We start from the raw sequence: 20,285 nt of genomic DNA, 5'->3' as shown, positions 1-20,285 counted from the left end.
TAGTAGCAAAAACTGAGTCTTTTTGTAAGAAATAGTATATTTTAAAATGAAATGGAAATCTTTTTTAAAGGCTAAAAGCTCATTCAATTTTATGTCTCACAGGGCTTATATACTGAGTTCAATATTATATAACTATTAATTCAACTGTGAACTTAAAAATTTACAGCCACTTTTGAAAGAGATGCATCCTACCTCAGGAAAACGTTATTGAATATGTCAATTGTGTTGTAATGATATGCTTCTTCTAAGTATATTGTTATTAAATAAATCATTTTTAAAAATTAAAAAAAAAGAAATAGAAAAACTAACTAAAGACATATTCCTCAAAAACAAACAAATGAAAACCTCCCAAACAAACAAACAAACACCAAGCATAAGGCCTAGATTATTTCAAAGATGACTCTACTAAAACTTCAAATATGAGGTACTCCTGATAAAGCTTTTAAAATAGCTCAGTGGTTAAGAGCACTGACTGCTCTTGCAGAGGACCCAGGTTCGATTCCCAGTACCCACATGGCGGCTACAAACCACCCTTAACTCCAGTTCCAGAGGAATCTGACCTCTGTGGCATTGCACAACATGGGTGCACTCACATACATGCAGGCAATACACTCCTGCACATAAAAATAATAAATAAAATATTTTAAAAAATTATGTCAGAGCATTGAAATGGAGGGAAATGCACCAGTTGATTCTGTGAAAGAGGTATCATATTGATAGCTAAACATGATGAAGATAGTGCAAGAAAGGAAACATCAGACTGAGAAATATCCATGCAAAAGAACAAAATATATAACGGTAATTTGGCATGAAGGAACATTTTATTAACAAACAAAACCTAATGTCACATTGAAAATAAAAACACAATGATTAGGTGGAATCAATTCCAAGGATGCAAGGTAGGTTTGTTATTAGGAAATCTGCTCATGTCACATGACTACACTAAATTAGTCTAAGGAAAAATAATCATAGAATTATTTTTATAAAAGCTGAGAAAAGCTTTGTGTTCAAATTCATCATTCTTTTATCATAAAATGCTTGTGAAAATAGAACATAATGGATTGTTTCTTAACACAATTTCATATATGTGTTATATGTAAGAATTGTGAAGAAAACACTTAAGATGAAAAACTTGAAAACATTTTTTATTTATTTTTATTTTATATGTATGAATGAGTGTCTTGCCTGCACATAAGCATACCCATGTATACAGTGCTGGTGGAGGCCAGAAGAGGGCATCGGATCCACTGGTACTGTAGTTATAGAAGGTTGTTAGCCACCATGTCAGTGTTGGGAAGTGAACCCGTGTCGTCAGCAAAAGCAGCCAGGATTCTTAACTGCCATGCCAGCCATCTCTCCAGCCCCTAAGATGAAAAAATTTAATGCCATACCAAATATTAAAATCACTATAAGTTCTCTACAATTGACACATTGTGGTACTGGTTTATGCACAGGGAAACAGGTGAATGGTTCAGATTAGGAGGCCCAGAAACAGACCCAGGAACTTACTGAAATTGTGTATGTGACAAAAGAGGACGTGAAATTGTTAGAATAAGGGGGACCTTTTCTTCTTTTTTCCTACATTAAAAAATTGTGGTAAAAGACACATAATGTAAAATTTACATCTTAATCATTTTAAGTGTAAAGTTCAGCAGTTTACATATTGTGAAACAGCTTTCCAGAATTTTCTCATCTTGCAAAACTGAAGTACCAATTAACCAGCAATAGTCCATTAATCAACATTCTTCCTGTCTTTTTGTAAAAACTACTTTATTTTATTTTAAATTGTAAATTTAAAATTTTCCATAAAAGCTACTTTATTTCATTTAAACTTTAAATTACATTTATATATTTAGTGTTTGTATATGTGTATGTGTGCATACGTGTGTCATAATGTGTGCTTGTGGAGATCAGAGGACATCTTGTCGGACTCAGTTCTCTCCTTCCACCGTATGGTTCCTAGGGATTGAATTCAGCTCATCAGACTGGGTGGCAGCACGTTCACCCACTGTGCCTTCGATGGCCCCTGGATTTTCTTAAATGCCTCATATAAGTAGAATCGTACAGTGTTTATCTTTTTATGATTGTCTTATTTTACTTAGCATAATGATCCTCAAGTTTCATTCATGCTGTAGCATATAACAGGATTTCCTTTATTCTCTCTCTCTCTCTCTTTCTCTCTCTCTCTCGGTTTTGAGACAGAGTCTCACTATGTAGCCCCAGCTGGCCTAGAACTTGCTGGTTTCGACCTCACAGTGATCCCCCTGCCTCTTCCTCCTAAGTGCTGGGACTTAAGGGCATGCCCCACCATGCCTGGCCTCATTTCCCTGCTCTTGGGAAGGAAACAGGTGGTCACAGAGCACCTTACAGCTGCTGTTTTTCAAATGCTAAATTTTAGCTCAAAATTGTATGTCAAAGTGGTATATTTTGGGGTGGCATACTTGAACCTCCACAATGTGAACATTTTGCTTATTCATTTATCAGTGGATACTTGAATTGCTTCTTTTTTTTCTTTTTGCTATTGTGAATAATGTTGATAGGAACCTGGGTGAGCAAATACAGCCTGTGCTTTAAGGTGATGTCAGGTTTTCTCATCCAGGCTGATGACCTCAAACAGGATCATATGTATGTGGAGGTCAGAGGACAACTTGTGTCTATTCTCTCCTTCCACCATGTGGGTCCTGGGGCTTGAACTCAGGTCATCAGGCTTGCTGGCAAGCATCTTTTCCTGCTCAGCCATTCCAATGGTCCAGTTCTATCACTTGGATAGATAATTATTTCTTTTTAGGAACTTATTCTACTTTGGAAAGTGCCAATCTTTCTCTGTTCTCTTAGCCATGGGGTAGAGATCAGAATTATCTTAGAAGTCACCATTGTAGGATTTTTCTTCAGACCCCTGGAATGTGGCTTTTTGACAGGGGAGAAGGGTCATAAGGTAAGGAAGGGTCAGGAGAACGCAAGGTGCTCTGCCCTGTTGTACTCCTGGGAATTCAGAACACTGTTGTTCCTTAGTTTCAACTCCTCTGAGTGATCAGGTGATGCTGGGGACCCATGTTACTTATTTATCTTTGTGTCTGATATACAAATATATCACTCTGCCCCTTATTTTGACCCTCTGTTTCCCTTACTGATAAGTAGTTTTCTAATCTCTTCTATTTGCAGATATAATCACTGGTTTGATGGAATGTCTTTGCTCCACCAGTTCAAGATGGAGAAGGGAACAGTGATGTACAGGAGCAGGTTCCTACAGAGTGACACATACAAGGCCAACAGCATTGGAAACAGAATTGTGATTTCAGAATTTGGCACACTGGCTCTTCCTGATCCATGCAAGAGTATTTTTGAACGTTTCATGTCAAGGTTTGAGCCTCCTGGTAAGGAGCCTTTAAATTGCTTGGAATTTACAGGTAATGGTTATTGTTATTTAAATTATTTATATGCATATAAATCTTGAAAAATATGCATTGTGTGTGTGTGTGTGTGTGTATGTGTAAGAGAGAGAGAGTGGGGGGGGGAATGTTGAAAATGATTTCCCTCTGAGAATGCTTAGGATCTGCTCCAACAAGCTGTGGTTCTCAATAATTCTGCTGTTTGGTTTCAGCCATGACTGACAACACCAATGTCAACTATGTACAATACAAGGGTGATTACTACTTGAGTACTGAGACCAATTTTATGAATAAAGTGAACATTGAAACCTTGGAAAGAACAGAAAAGGTAATGTGTAGCCCACAATGAAAGAAAATAGGTCTTAGATTTTCTTTCCATTCAAAATACCTTCTAGAATAGTAGACACCAAAAGAAGAAATTGGAGGTTAACCCCACAAAAGCAAAGTTATCCATTAATTTAATCCCTTTGTCCTGATGAGAATGGGCTGTGGGGTTGGCTTTCCTTAAGGCTAGCCCCAAACTACCTCAGTCTTAGTATCAGAAGGCCAGGATAAAGGGAAAATAGCCCTGACATGGGCTAACCACGATTACTACCGGACTAGAGATCATATACCCAGATTGCCTTGACACATTAAATAAAATTCAGGACAAATTTAAAAATATTTTATTATTTCTATTTGATGTATATGAATGTATTGCCTGCATGGATGTAAGTGCACCCATGTTGTACAATGTCTGAGCAGGTTAGAAGAGGGCATTGGATCCCCTGGAACTGGAGTTATGGATGGTTATTAGCTACCATGTGGGTGCTGGGAATCAAACCCAGGTCCTCTACAAGAGCAACCAGTGCACTTAACTGCTGAGCCATCTTTCCATCTCAGGATAAATTTTCTGAGAGTCTCTTGCTTTGTAGCTTGGGTTGGCCTGGAACTCACTATGTACTTTGAATTGGTGATCTTGCCTCAGCCTCCCAAGTGCTGGGATTACAAGTATGTACTCTCACTTCAGACCGAAATTTTAAATCTTATGCTTCTTTTGAACTTTCTTGAGATCTTAAAAAAATCTCGCCAGGTTTTTTGTTGTTTGTGATGGTAGTGGTAGTGCTAGTTTTGTTGTTTTGTTTCTGTTTCTTTTACTTCAGTGGAAAAAATAATTTTGATTTTTCAAAGGTAAGAAATTTGAGCTTGTTCTCTACCTTCATATCATACTCTTAACACAGCTGACATTCCTGTATGGTTTTTGCTAATTTATGTTAATAAAGATGTGTGTATTTTACCATTCTCTGATATCTTAAACTTGCAGGTAGACTGGAGCAAATTCATTGCCGTGAATGGAGCGACCGCACATCCTCATTACGACCCAGATGGAACAGCATACAACATGGGCAACACCTACGGGCCAAGAGGTGAAGGGAAGATGGAAGTCTTTTTAGAGATAATCGGGAATAAATGTCTTCCCAAGATTCTATTGTGGTTAAGTTGTGAACATGAAATTTCATTTGAGGGTTCAGAAAGAAGTCTTCAAAGTGACATTGCTGAGGTTAAAATATGTGATTTATCACTAAGTATACATTCTGTGGTCCTTTTGTACCAGTCACAGCTCACCTGGAAGTCACGATGTGAACCAGGGTGGCCTCAATATCACAGAGATCCACCTGCCTCTGCCTCCCGAGGATTAAAGGTGCATGCCACCATGCCCAGCGTCTATATGTCCTTTTCAGCAAAACTTAGTATTTATGTTCCGTTATGATTTGGCGCTTACAAGCCTTGCTGGGATTTTTAGTACATAGCTCTTGAATTTGAACTTTTAAGAAGTATAATATTGTAAATATGAGAAATTTAGAATGCTGCAGAAAAGGTATGTTGTCTATGACACAGGAGGGAATTTTTTTCTTAAATCAATTCACTACAAGGTAAGTTAAAGCCATAAGTGGATAGCATTCACAACTGCATACACCATACCTCTTGGCTGCTTATCCATGTGCTACCTGTTCTAATAGCTAATAATTATAGCTAGTGTTTATTGAGTATCCAAGATGGGCTGGTGCCAAAGCTCTGAGGAAGTGCCTTCTATTACCACGGTTTTTACAGGGGAGGGCAGTGAACTTCAAGGAGGTTGCAGCCATTTGCTTAGGCTAGTTTCTATGTCTCTCAAGGTAGGTCTGCCTTCACACACAAACACTTGCTCTGAGTTACTCTGTTGGGCTTTCTTACGAGATTTGCATCAAATCTGGAAGACTGTACTGGTATTACTTAACACTCAGTCTCATTCTTTCTCCACTTGTTAAGGGCCTTTTAGCCTATACACCCACTCTCTCTGTAAATTCTTGTTTCTGTATTTGAGTACAGGTGTCTCTGAACAAGAGTATGTTAGTATTAGATATTCACAACTACTAATCATGTCGACAAACAATGAAACCTTTGTATCAGTTAATGGTATGCTTTTGGAGAGTAATTGACCTTGTGGATTGCTTCTCTGAACTTTTATATTTACATAATGAATATTTATGAAGACAAATACTGTAGTTTTATTTGCTCAGGTACAGATAGGATGCCCTGGATCCTTATTGGTAACATGGCTCGATGGGCTCAATGATTCAGTAGGTTTGTCTTGGTCTGCTCATCTTTTCTGCTCATTAAACCCCCTCCCCCTTCTTGGAACTGGAAAGATGATGGCTCAATGACAAGAGCACTGGCTGCTTTTGCAGAGGACCAGGGCTTGGTTCCCAGCATCCACATGGAGCGGCTCACAACCTGTAACTCTGTATTCTAGTTCTAGGGGTTCTGATGCCCTCTTCTGGCCTCTGAGGGCATTTGCATGACATGGGTGCATTTATATACATTCAGGCAAAACACTCATACACATAAAATTAAAAAAAAAAAACCTTTAAAATAAAGCAAAAAAAAAAAAATCCCCACTTCTTATTGTCTGTTAACCAAGTAACAGTCATAAGCACCCGCTCTTGTTACCGTGTTTCAGCTTTCTGTTTACGCAACCTCCTGAAACATCTGCCAGCGTCAGACACAATGTGCTGAGGCAAGCAGATTTCCTCTACCCACAACCTTCCTCTGCATCAAGGTGCCTGTCTTGCTTAATGCCTTTAGGATATTCTCAGTCCTAAATTCTCAGTCTTTAATGCCTTTAGGATATTCTCAGCCTTGTGGTTAGAATACTTCATTGACTGTTTCAATTCAGTGAGTTGGGTAATCCAGTTGCCAGGATAGGAGATCCTTTTCTTTTCTAATCCCGACTAACACCAAACCCACTGCTGTTTTCTCATTTGCTTATCTGGTTCAGTGAGAAAGTTTTGAACTGGAGTGTAGTGTATAGGTAGCTGCAAGGAGCTTGATTACCTAGGATAGGTTTGGAGGAAGTCTAGTGATTCTGATTGTATGAAAATAAAATGCCTGTAATTAATTTATACTTTAAGGAACTGAAAAGCTTAGGAAAAAGACTAAGGAAGCCAGCTACAAATCATAACGAAGTTTTATCTTCTCCAAATATTTCCAAATATTTTAAGAGCCTCTTTAGAAATTAGCAAATACGCTTTGAATATTTTATCAATCCACTTAGTTTTTAAAAAATATTTTATTTTTTTATTATTTATTTTATGTATACGAGTATATTGCTTGCATGTATGTAAGTGCACCCGTGTCATGCAAAACCCGTGGAGGTAAGAAAAAGGTGTCAGATCCCCTGGAACTGGAGTTATGGATGGTTGTTAGCTGCCATGTGGGTCCTGGGAATCAAACCCAGGTCCTTGTCAAGAGCAGCCAGTGCTTTTAACCATCGAGCCATCTCTCCAGCACAAGTTTTTAAGACTTATTTAAAATACATTCTTCATACTAGACAGTCACTGTTCTTGTCTGTCAGTTCTTTATACCACTGTACAAAACATGTTGTTTTATATATACATGGTGGGCTCTCCAAACCTGTCTGAATCTTTCACCTAGATCTCCAAAGTAATTTATAAGTAATTGCTTACTCAGTGTTTTTACAAGGTTGTCAAACAGACATTAGAAGACTGAATTCCTGAACCTTTTCTCCAAACTTTCTCAAGACAAATCTTCTTCATCTCAGTTGATGGTAACGCCATCCTTCCGGTTGGTTATGGCAACTTTGGAACCATTCTTCATATTTCTCTTTCACATATACACTCAATAAATCAAAGAGTAATCTCAGCAATGCCTTAAAATATCTCCAAGATCCAACCATTTCACATTAACACTTCCATGGTCACTCCACTATTTTTGAGCCGGCATGTCCTCTCATTTAAAGTTACTGCAATAACCTTTCAGCTAGTTTCTTTGCTTTTTCCTTTTCTGTATTCTTAACATAGCAGTTGCAGTTGGCCTTTTACCCACCCACTTCTCTGGTCTCATCTTTTAGACTCTCCTCACCTATTAGGACCACAGTGGCCTTCTTGCTATTATTTGAACACTCCAAACCGTTCCTGGTTGCATTTCCTCTTTCCTCTGCTTTGAATGCCTTTCTCCCAGATAGTCTCAAAGGTCTCTTCCTTAATTCTTTTGGGCCTTCACTTAAATGTCATCATCTACTTAGCAAAAGCCTTCCCAGACCACCATATTCAAAACGGCAGACAGTAATCCCCACTCTTACATAGTCACTACATACCCCAGTCCTGGTTTGTTTTCTATTGTAGTTTGTATCACCATCTGATGCATTGCAAATTTACTTACATGATTTGTTCGAATTGGAGCTTTATAGAAGCATATTTTTGTCTGTTTTGTATACTGTGGTATACAGTTATCTGGAATATCATGTTTAAAATATTTAGGGCAGTGTTTAGGACTATGGTTAGCATTCAGCAAATGGTTGTGGAGCAAGTGAACCCAGAAAGGAGTACATACTTATTTTGTTCCCAAACAATGGAGATGGCAAAATTTCACGTTATGCAAGTTCATCATGACCTATACTGGAAATTACAATACCAGGAAGATAATTCAGTATCACCTAAATATTCATTCACCAAGTAACTGCATAATGTATGTTGTTAGTTGATCTGTCAATACCTAGGTATATCATGCTTGCGAAATGCCAAGTTCTAGTGAAATGCCAAGTCCTAGCAAGGGCCAAGGGCCATCTTTTATTCTAAAATGTGTGCAAAACAGTTAAGACAGAACTTCTCTGTCTTCTAGGTTCCTGCTATAATGTTATTCGTGTCCCTCCAGAAAAGGGGGAGCCTGGGGAGACAATTCATGGAGCCCAGGTGATATGTTCTATTGCTTCTGAAGAGAGAATGAAGCCTTCTTACTACCATAGTTTTGGTGAGTCCAGAGAGGAGCCAGTTGCAGCAGGCTTCACTTTAGTGCTGCTGTATCAGAGGGATTAGTTGCTTTGAGTTAGGGTCTCACTATGTAGCCTTGGCTAGCCTAGAACTTACTATGTAGGCCAGACTGACCTTGAACTCACAGAGAGCCACCTGCCTCTGCTGGGATTAAAGGCATGTGCCACCACACTTGACCAGAGGGATTAGTTTTGACAAGTACAGTGCTTATCAGGGTTACATTAATGCCAGTTTATTCTATCTAGACATGTCCTTCTTATGCTAGCCTGCAGGTTGCTTGAGGAGACATAGCTGCTTTGTGTAAGTAGTTACTCATAAGTTACGTGATAATTAAGCGTTTAGGCAACGTTAAAGTCCCAAGATACTAATCACATGTGAAAAGGCCTTGACTATTTGGGGGGAACTTATATTCTGTGTAAATTTTGTCAGCCTTTACTTTGTGTATTATAAATCGCTATAGCCCAAATAGTCCTAGGTCCTAACCCCATCAAGTATAGGAAAAGGTACCAAAGAAGAAATGCACAGAGCATACATGGCACTTTCATATCATGCTTTCCTTTATTCTTAAAACAAGATAATTCAAAAAGGAAAGAAGAGACAAAAAGCAAGCCGAGGGCATCCAACCCTGATATTCTTAGCAGTTCTCTTTTTTAAAATGTAGAAACAGGAAACGTGTAGTAGAGCTGGGAAACGGAGGTATTTCTGGATGATGTTTGTGTAGGTCAGCAGTTATGTGCCAGGCATTCAGACGGGATCACAACTGCCACATTTCAACCTATTCTGTCTTGCCAAGTAACATTTCATTGTTTCCTGGAACCTCTTAGGAATGACGAGGAACTACATAATCTTCATTGAACAGCCTCTAAAAATGAAGCTGTGGAGAATAATCACTTCCAAAATTCGAGGAAAGGCCTTTTCCGATGGGATAAGCTGGGAACCCCAGTATAATACGCGGTTTCATGTGGTGAATAAACACACTGGACAGGTTGAGTATTTTTTTTTTTTTGGCCTTTTTGAGACAGGGTCTCCCTGTAACCCCAGCTGTACTGGAACTTGCTGTGTAGATCAGGCTGGCCTCAAACTCACAAAGATCCTCCTGCCTCTGCCTCCCAAGTGCTGGGATTAAAGGTGTGCGCCACCACACTGGCCTCAGGTTGAGTATTTTGAGCATATTTATAATGAAAATGTCTGGCCCTAAATGTGAATTTCTGTATAGCTGAGTTTTCACCTTACTGGACATTATTTTAAAGACATTCCTGATTAAGGATATTATTTTCTTCTGCTAGTTGGGCTAACTACTTACTAATTAGCATAGTAGACTTTGCATGTTAGAAAATTGTAGGAAATTCTTTTTATTCCTTTAATCATCTGATTTATTTAAAAGAGCATTTAGGAAGATATATGTTTTCTGATATAATAGTTGCAGAGAAGTCTTATTTATCTTATTTATCTTATGTAACTTCTGCAATGATACTTTAAGACTTAAAGTAGCGGCTGGAGAGATGGCTCAGCAATTAAGAGCATTTACTGCTCTTCCAGAGGACCTGGTTCAGTTTCCAGCACCCACATGGCATGAACAACCATCTGTAACTTCGGTTCCAGGGGATATGTCACCCTATTCTGGCCTATGAGGGCACTGTATGCACATGGTGCACTTACACTTGCACTCGAAACACTCATACACATGAAAAAAGAAAGACTTAAAGTGGTTGCTTCTGAGACTTCTTCCTATGCAAATGTCATAATCCAACCAGGGTCAAAGTATGTTGGTTGGATGCCTTCTTATATTCTTGATTAGTAATAGTGGTATTGTATTTGTCTACATTTTATCTCTCTAAGAAGGTAGTACTCTAAATCTATCTGAATTTCCATTACAAAATAATTTGGATTATGAGTGTATTTTTCAATTAGTCAATTTATAGTAAGTCTACTCAGCAGAAGTATTTTCTACTTAATCTTGTAGTTAGACTCTAGGATTTATTTATCCTTTAAAACCTTAGACCATTTTTCATAAAATCTTTTGAATTAGTCATAGCAGTGCATTGGCCCATGTCAAATAGTCCCTGTTCATTGATTAATATGAAGAGACGACTTAAGTAAGCAATGCTTAGATAAGTGTATTTGTTTCTATATTCTGGATTCTACTTCCTTTGACATACTGAGTATGTCATATAAAGGGGGGATTAGCCTCTTAATTTGAGCTTTGCAGATCTATTTCTGAAAGGGGAGAGGAGATGGGGAGAGAAGGAAAAGGACAGAAAGGAAATAGAATGTCTCTTTCCTCATTATGTTTCCCCTGCAGCCTCTTCCAGGGATGTACTACAGCAAACCTTTTGCTACTTTTCATCAAATCAATGCCTTTGAGGACCAGGGCTGTGTTGTGATTGATCTGTGCTGTCAAGATGATGGAAGAAACATAGACATTTACCAACTACAGAACCTCAGGAAAACTGGGGAAGGGCTTGATCAGGTAAACAGCTCTGATTTGTCAGGGATTGCCAAAATAATTTAGAATTAGTCAAGATCTGGCTTTGGCTCTGGAGTTTCCTGTTTCTCTTGCCCCCATGACAAATGAGGAAGGAGAGTAGTTTTAAAGCTTTGAAGAAACAGGTTTGTCATGCATTTTGTATTAAAAATAATCCTAAGTAGCTTATTTAATGACTAATAAATAAAAATCACGGTAAAGACGTAAAGCTATGTGTTGTGAAGCAATTGTGGTTAGTTCCATATTACACTTAACACACTAAACATACTTAAGATAAATTGGTGGGATAGTAAGATGGACTGTCAGTGTATCAGTTCATCTGACTGAAGGACTTTTTTCCAAGAAAAAGTCCAAGATAAAAACTTTCGTTACAAGCCGGGTGTGGTGGTGCACGCCTTTAATCCCAGCACTCGGGAGGCAGAGGCAGGCAGATCTCTGTGAGTTCAAGGGCAGCCTGGTCTACTCAGTGAGTTCCAGGACAGCTGGGGCTACAGGGAGACCCTGTTTCAAATTTTTTTTTCATTGCATTATGCAATATAAATTGGCTTCATCTGTAGTTCTATTTTTCAGCTATTTTTAAAAATGTTTATAGTTTTTTTAAAAACAGTATTTTATATTAAGCTAACATTATAATTTATGGGAGGTGTCGATAGCTGTCATTTAAGCTTTTTGCCTGTTTTTTCAGAGATTGCCTAGGTTCTCCTTTGATTCTGTGCTCCCATAAGTTTTTGGGTCAACTTGGCAGTTTTTGCCAAGTATTTAAAGTATAGGTCAGTTAGGGGATAATGAAATATCTTTATAATATATTGCGTCTTCCAATCTATGAACTTGGGATGCTCTGTTTATTTGCATCTTTGATTCCTCTCAATAGTGTTATACTTGTCATTGTTTGGACATCACACATTGTTGCTAAATTTATTCCTAGGCATTTTGCATATTTTGAAATAGTTGTAAATGATATCAGTTAAACTTCCATTTTGTTTCTAGTATATTAAAATGCAGTTGATTTTGTATGTTGATCTCATATTCAGATATCTTGATAAATTAATGTATTAGTTTAAATAATTTGCAAATTATTTCAGACTTTCTATATACACAATCATTTTATCTGAAAATGATGGTTTTATTTCTCTCTAATATTTAGACCATTTATTTCTTTTTCTTGCCTTAACATTCCAGTGAAGACTTCAGGTTGAATATAAAATGATAGTGGCAATCGTTCTCCCTATCTCAGATGGAAAATGTTTAACACTGTACCACCGAGCATGTAATTACTACAGGTTTTTTTTTATAGGTACCTTTATTAGGTTATCTTACTTGTGCTTTTGCTGGGGATATTCTTAATTTAATATGGTCTAGGTTGTAAATTTTCTTCCTTTTGACCAATATATTGTGTATCATCTTTTAGATTATCTTCCCATGGTAAAGTTATGAAAATATTATCATATGTTTGTTATATAGAAAAATCAAGTATCTACATATATATTACGTCTTCTGTCACTAGATCCCCAGTAGAAGGTAGAATGTAAGTGATGTTAATGAATCCTTATCTGGCTTCCTGTCTGAGAAGAAAAGTTTTCAGCATTTTACATCTCAGTATGTTGCTTGCTGCCTATTAAACTAATGGACTGTATTATGAGCAGTTTTAGCTTTAAAGAAAAAATAAGCATAAAGTATGAAGAGTTTCTGTATACTCTTCTCCCTTAGTTCTTTGAATATTAACATTTAAAATGTACTTTATTTATTATTATTACTGGGTATGTGTATGTGTGCATGTATGATGTGTATGGGGGGCTGCACATACATGGGAGTCAGAGGACAACTTTTGGGACTTGGTTCTTTCCATCCACCAAGGGCTCTGGGGATTGAACACAGGTTGTGAGGCTTGTACAGCAAGCCCTTTGACCCTCTGAGCTGTCTTACCAGCCTAGTATTGACATCTTTCATCGTTATTATACATTTGCCATATTTAATGAGCCAATATTGATCCATTATTACTAACTAAAGTTATTACTAACTAAAGTCCATAGTTTATTCTAGGGTTCACTCTTTGTGTTAACTAATTTTTTTGCTATCTCTGTAGTTTTGTCTTTCATAATGTCATATAGATGGACTCATGCTATGTGTAGGCTTTTCAGGCTGAACTTTATTATTATTCTTGTACAGAGTATTTTTTACATACCCCTGGTTGACTTGGTACTTGCTAAGCAGCATAGGCTGGGCTTGAACTTGCCACAATTCCCCTCCCTTAATCTCTTGAATGCTAGGACTATTAGGTGTGTACCACCACACCTGGCTTAGGCTGACTCTTTTTTTCTTTAAAGCAGCATACATTTGTGGTTTCTCCATGTCTTTTTGTGTTTTGACAACTCTTAAATTACTGAATAATAGTCTCTTGGGTGGATGTACTAGTTATATATTCATCCACCAATTGAATGACATCTTGGTTGTTTACAATTTTGTTGATTATGACAAAATTTGTTATAAATATTTGTGCACAGATTGCATGTGAACATAAATTATGAATATATTTCTTTTTGAGACAGAGTCTCATGAAGTCCAGACTGGCCTCAAACTCATTGTGTAGCTACAGCTGGCCTTGAACTCCTGGTCCTTCTGCCTCTGCCTACCATGTTCTGTAATTACAGCCATGTGCTACTATACCCAACCTTTTGTTAGATCAGGAAAGTTCCCATTTACTCATAGATTACTAAGAATTTTGATCAAGGTTATGTGTTGAATCTTATTATTTTCACTATAGCATCACTTGACTTTTTCTTTTATTCTATTAGTGTGGTGAAGTACATTGATTCCTGCTTAAAACTGTTTAAGATGGGCCTGGTGGGGCAGATCTGTATTCCCAGCTACTTGCAAGGCTGAGGAAGGAGGACCACAAGTTAGAGGCCTGCCTAGGCTACGGAATGAGATCAAGGCCAGGCTGGGCAACTTTGTGAGACAGTGTCTCAAAATGAAAAGTAAAAAGGGATATATAGCTCAGGGATAGTACACTTTCTTAGCAGGCACAAAGCCCTAGTTTTAATCCCTAGTACGGAAAAAGATGTCTGGGATAGCTAGTGATTGATGTTTGAGTGTTAAGATGACCTCTTTCTGTTCCTGAAGTAATGCTCACATTTTGTTAACAATGTTTTACATCTGACTTCATGAATAACATTGGCCTGTATTTCTTCCTTTATGTAATGGATTTATTAAGGTTTGGTTTCAAGGTTTTGCAATTCTAATATGTGCCAGAAATTAATTGCTCTTTTCCTTTTCTCTGGGTGAGATTATATAGGATTGACATTATTTCTTAAATTTTGAAATAACACAAAAAACTTCTGGGCCTGTATATTTCCAGATAGGTAGATTTAAAATTTTGAATTCTGTTTGTTTAATAGTTAGGATTACTACGAATCTCTATTTCTTATTGTGTCTGATTTGGTAAATTGTGTTTTTCTAGAAATGTATCCATGTCATATAAAATTTCAGATTTATTGAGGAAAGTTATCCATAATATTATCTTACATTATTTTATTTATTTATTTATTTATTTTGTTTTTTTGTTTTTGTCTTTTTGAGACAGGGTCTCTCTGTAGCTCCAGCTGTCCTGGAACTCACTATGTAGACCTGGGTGGCCTTTAACTTACAGAGATCCCCCTGCCTCTGCCTCCCACGTGCTGGGACTGCAGGCATGCACCACCATGCCTGGACTTATGTTATTTTAAATATATCTGCCCATCACCCATTTTTATTCCTGATATGGTAATTTTGGCTTGTCAGGATCTATTCAATTTAATGAGGCTTATTCAAAATACCATCTTTTGGGGTTAGTTGATACTTAATGTGCTTTACATTTTAACAATCTCTGTTCTTTTTATTTCTTTTTCTACTTTCTTTGTGCTTAATATGCTCTTCTTTTTCTAGCTAAGGTATGAATCCTTAGTTTGCTTTTCATCTTCCTCCCCACTACAACATAAGCTTTTGACATTGCACATTTCTCTCTAACAGAGCTTTAGCCGCGCCTCAGAGGATTTGATGCATTTTCTCATTTTCAGCTTTCTGTTCAAGCATTTTCTGGCTTTCATTAAGATTTCCTCTTTGAAATGTGTTTTATACTTTTCCAACGTATGAAAATTTTTCTTGTTTTTCATTGGTTTTTAGCTTAATTTCATTACATGATTTTTTTAATCCAAGGACCTGGGAGGCAGAGGCCAGACAGGGCTGCATAGTGAAACCCTGTCTCAAAAAATTCTCTATTCTTTCCTGCCTCTATTTCTTGGTAACCTCTTTCTACTTTCTGGTTCTATGGACTTTCTCATTCTACATATTTCATATCAGTGGAATGATACGACATTGTCCATTTTTTTCTGAGTTATTTCATATCATTGCTCTTAAGGCCCATTCTTGTAGCATACATCAGAATTCTATTCCTTCTTACAAATGAACATTATATCATAGGTCTTATATGTGTGTGTGTGTGTGTGTGTGTGTGTGTGTGTATTCCATACTCTAGTTTTCTTTTCATCTGTTGATGGATATTTTGGTTATTTCCACCTTTTATTTTTTTGAGACTAAGTCTCTCTATAGCCGCAGCTAACCTGGAACTTTCTATGTAGACCAGGCTGACCTTGATCTCACAGAGATCCACTGCCTCTGCCTCCTAAGTTCTGGGATCAAAAACATGTACTACAGTGAATTTCCACCTTTTGGCTGCTATAATAATGCTGTTATGAACATTGTCATATGAATATTTGAGTTCCAGTCTTCAGTCCTTTTAGGTACATACCTACAAGTAGAATTACTGAACCATATCATAATTCTTTGTCTAACTGTGAGGAACTGGAAAACTTTTCTATAGGGTCATACCATCTTTCAGATCCACCAGCAATGCACAAGAATTCAAATTTCTTCACATTTTCATCAATATTTGTTTTATTTCTGCGTGTATGGGCATGTGTGCAGTGTGTGTGTGGGCACACACATGCCATAGTGAGTTTGTGAAGGTCACAGGACAACTTCAGATGTCAGTCCTCACTTTCTACCTTGTTTCAGACAGGGCCTATTTTCTGTTTTTCTGTTGCATGCAGCAGGCCAACTGACCTGCGAGCTTCTGGGACTGTCCTGTCTCTGCCTCCCATTTCCCTATGGGAACACTGGGATTGCAGACACTTGTGCTATATGTCTAGCTTTTATGTGGGTTCTAAGGATTGGATCTCAGGCCCTTGTGCTTGTGTAACAAGCTCTGTTCCCCATTAAATCACTGCTCTAGCTTCAGTATTTGTTTTCTGTTAAAGAAAATAACCATTCTAATGGGTGTGAAGTAATATTTCATGGTTTTGATTTATATTTCCATAATTACTAATGATGCTGAGTTATCTCTTCAGGTCCTCAGGGAAAACATTACCTCCAATAGCTAGTTCACCTGTGAGCCTTCTTCTCTATTTTAAATATTTTGTCTCACTGCTCTAGCTTCAGTATTTGTTTTCTGTTAAAGAAAATAACCATTCTAATGGGTGTGAAGTAATATTTCATGGTTTTGATTTATATTTCCATAATTACTAATGATGCTGAGTTATCTCTTCAGGTCCTCAGGGAAAACATTACCTCCAATAGCTAGTTCACCTGTGAGCCTTCTTCTCTATTTTAAATATTTTGTCCCCCCTTAAAAATTTTTTTTTTGGATACCCCTCCTTCCCTCCCTCTAGAGCCTAAAACTCACTATGTAGACCAGGCCTATCTCTCACTCCCAAGTGCTGGGGTTAAAGGTGTGAGCCAGAATGTACAGCTTCATCCAACATTTTTATTATTTATTATTTTATTTTATTTTTTTCCAAAGAAAGGCAATTTTTAGCACATTTTTCCCCAGAAATAACTTAAAGCAGGTTACATATATATAACTTGGAGCAGGTTACATAAAAAATATATATTGCGATGAAGTTTAACGGGGAAAATAGGAATAAGAAATCAAAGACCAAAGGATTTGCCAACATGGGGTCAACTTTGGTGGAATAATGAAGGTTTTGATTAGCTCTGTTTTTTCTTTTTCTTTTTGAAAAATCCTAACGAGTTTGTTGGCTTTCTAACAGAGCATAGGGTGGGGGCTTATTTACAGAAGAGTGGGTACCCCCACCACCACTTATGGCTATGCTTTAAAGTCCACACTCATAGTTCCTTTGACTTCCCGACAGCTACACAAAATGGTGAGAGAGGTGCCTCGTGGCGTTCTTGGCTTATATACTGTTAGCCCCTCCCCCATATGTAGCTAAGGCCAACTGATTGGGTGGGAGGGGTAACTGACTCCTCCATTGACTCCTTGATGTGTGTGGGAAGAAGGTGTGACTGTAGCTTGCTGGCATAATGGTCAAAGGACACTTCCAGTTAACACACCACCCCTTCCTCTGGCTCTTACATTCTTTTTGCCAACCTCTTCCACAAAAGTCCCTGAGCCTCAGAGGGGGTGGTAGGTGTGGGATGATCTTCCTCCTGTTGTGGCAAGGCACTGAACTTTTGGGTCTCTGCATCGTCTGTTTTCCATGGGCGGTTGGCCAGTTTCAGTGGGATTCCATCTACTATAAAAACATAAACAGGAAGAAGCAAGAACATATAAGCAGTGGCTGCTATAATAACTTAACCTATGGGTGTAAATACAAATGCTTGGATGGTACTTTAGCAGGTGCATCACGTCCATCTAACAAAACAATTGCAGTGGCTTCCCCACTGGGGCCTATATCCTCCCCAGCCACAGGGCTTTGGCCTGGTCTACAGTACCAGAAGTATGTTCCACCTCTAGGAGCAGGCATTATATTCAATCGAAATTTGCTGGTTGTACATACACTAGACATGCCACTATTGCACCAGCTGTAACATCTTGTTTGGCATGTTGATAGTGTAGCATGTGGGGTCCCTTGTTGAGCAGAATTATAGGGGACAGTTCTCCCCCAGCCATTTGCATATTGCCTTCTGGCACTAGAAAGCTACCCATCCAGTGGCAGGGAGTTTCCAGCTTAGTCCAAGCTTGATTTCTCCCTCTCCTGTGCTCTCACATCATATGGTGTCTTCAGCAATAGGATTTTACTGTTCACTTCCAGAGTACAACTGACATTATTGGCAATGGCCTGTGTTGTTTTGGGGACCTCTAGGGCCCCTTTGGCCAACAGCTCGTAAGAGGGCAACCCCCCGCTGGCACTGGGATTTTCATTTAACAACTGTATAGCTTCTGGTAGGGCTTTCTTCCATCCCCATAGGGTTCCTCTGTGTTTAAGGATTTTTCTTGCTGTGTGTTGGGAGAATTTTTCCTCCCTTATTCCCAAGGTTCTTTGTATAGTCCTCTTTCTACCCCCCATCCCCTTTAACTACCCCCCTTTTCCATATTTCTCCCTTAGTAGCACCTTTCACCTACTATTGTCTCTCAGGCTCCTTCTTTCCCTTTACCTCCCTGGTTTCCTTCCATGTTCCTGATTCCTGAAGTGACATCAGGATATGCACTCACTTATAAGGATTTAGTGCTAGGAACTGCAAATGAGGGAGAACATATGTCTTTTTTTTTTTTCCTGAGTCTGTGTTATTTCACTTAGTATAACAGTTTCTAGATCCATCCATCCATTTACTTGCAAATTTCATTATTTCATCTTTCTTTACTGCTAAGTAGAATCCCATTGTGTAAATGTACCACATTTTTGTTAACAACTTATCAGTTTGAGGGGCACATCTCTTAGCTATTATGAAAAGAGCAGCAATAAACATGGATGTACAGTGTCTCTACAATAGCATGAGTCCTTTGGGTATATGCCAAGGAGTGGTATAACCAGGTCATATGGTAGGTTCATTTTTAGTTTTTTAAAAATCTTTGCAATGCTGCGGAGGTCAGAAAAGGGCTTCGGATTCCCCTGGAACTGGAGCTAAGGACAGTTTGTAGTTGCCATGTGGGTGCTGGGAACTGAACTTGGGTCCTCTGCAAGAACAGTCAGTGCTCTTAACCGCTGAGCCATCTCTCCACCCCCTCATTTTTAGTTTTTTAAGAGTTCTCCACGCTGCTTTCTGTAGGAGTTGCACGAGTTTACAATCCCACCAGCAGTGAATGAGTGTTCGCCTTTCTCCTCATCCTCGCCAGCATGTGGCATCATTTGTTATCTTGATCTTAGCCAGTCTGACCAGGATAAGGTGATATCTTAGGGTGGTTTTAATTTGCATTTCCCTAATTACTAACAACATTGAACACTTTTAAAGATGTTTCTTAGCCGTCTTTATTTCTTCCTTTGAGAACTCTCTGTTGGTCATTTGGCTTCTCGATTCTTTGTTTATTGAGTTCTTTATATATTCTGGATGTTAAACCTTGGTCAGATGTGTTACTGGTGAAGATTTTTCCCATTCTGTGGGTTTTTCTCTTCACTTTTTTTTTTTGCATTCTGTGGGTTTTCTCTTCACTTTTTTAATTGTTTCTTTTGCTGTACAGAAGCTTTTTAGTTTAATGAGGTCCCACTTGTTTATTGTTGACTTTAATTCCTGAGCAACTGCTGTCCTATTTAGAAAATCCTTTTCTACATCTATATCTTATAGGTTACTGCCAATGTTTTCTTCTAATAGTTTCAGAGTTTTGAGTTTCACATTGAGGTCTTTGATCTATTTGGAGTTCACTTTTGTGCAAGGTGAAAGATAAGGATCTAGTTTCGTTCTTCCATAGATGGAGATCGAGTTTTGCCAGCACCATTTGTTGAAGATGTTGTCTTTCCTCCATTGTGTGTTCTTGGCACCTTTGTCAAATATCAGGTAGCTGAAATTGTGTGTACTCTTATTTGGGTTTTCAATGATGTTCCATTGATCTATGTGTCTACTTTTGTGCCAGTACCGTTCTGTTTTTATGACTATAGCTCTGTGGTATACTTTGAGATCTATATAGTAATCCCCCAGCGTTGCTCTTTGTGTTCAGGGTTGCTTTGGCTATAAGGGGTCTTTTGGGCTTCCATACAAATTTAAGGATTTTTTTTTCTAATTCTGTGAAGTATGTCATGGGGATTTTTTATTGGAATTGCATTGAATATATATATATATATATACACATATTTCTGTGTATATATATGTCTATATACACACATATATATCTGTATA

The 20,285-nt window shown here is 38.1% G+C and overlaps 1 protein-coding gene across 1 annotated transcript in view; it reads left to right on the top strand.

The window, feature by feature from the left end:
* Bco2 (beta-carotene oxygenase 2) overlaps positions 1 to 20,285 on the top strand; it is a 57,524-nt gene that overhangs the window by 15,663 nt on the left and 21,576 nt on the right. Inside the window, exons 3-8 of the mRNA XM_017798082.2 lie at positions 3,163 to 3,374; positions 3,602 to 3,717; positions 4,693 to 4,795; positions 8,550 to 8,678; positions 9,523 to 9,683; positions 11,001 to 11,168. Coding sequence (XP_017653571.1) covers positions 3,163 to 3,374; positions 3,602 to 3,717; positions 4,693 to 4,795; positions 8,550 to 8,678; positions 9,523 to 9,683; positions 11,001 to 11,168 — 889 coding nt within the window. The remainder of the gene's footprint in view (positions 1 to 3,162; positions 3,375 to 3,601; positions 3,718 to 4,692; positions 4,796 to 8,549; positions 8,679 to 9,522; positions 9,684 to 11,000; positions 11,169 to 20,285) is intronic.

This window comes from Nannospalax galili, unplaced genomic scaffold (assembly GCF_000622305.1).
Source record: "Nannospalax galili isolate Female #2095 unplaced genomic scaffold, S.galili_v1.0 scaffold335, whole genome shotgun sequence".
In the NCBI taxonomy this organism is placed as follows: Eukaryota; Metazoa; Chordata; class Mammalia; order Rodentia; family Spalacidae; genus Nannospalax; species Nannospalax galili.
This window is presented reverse-complemented; position numbering and strand designations above follow the sequence as displayed.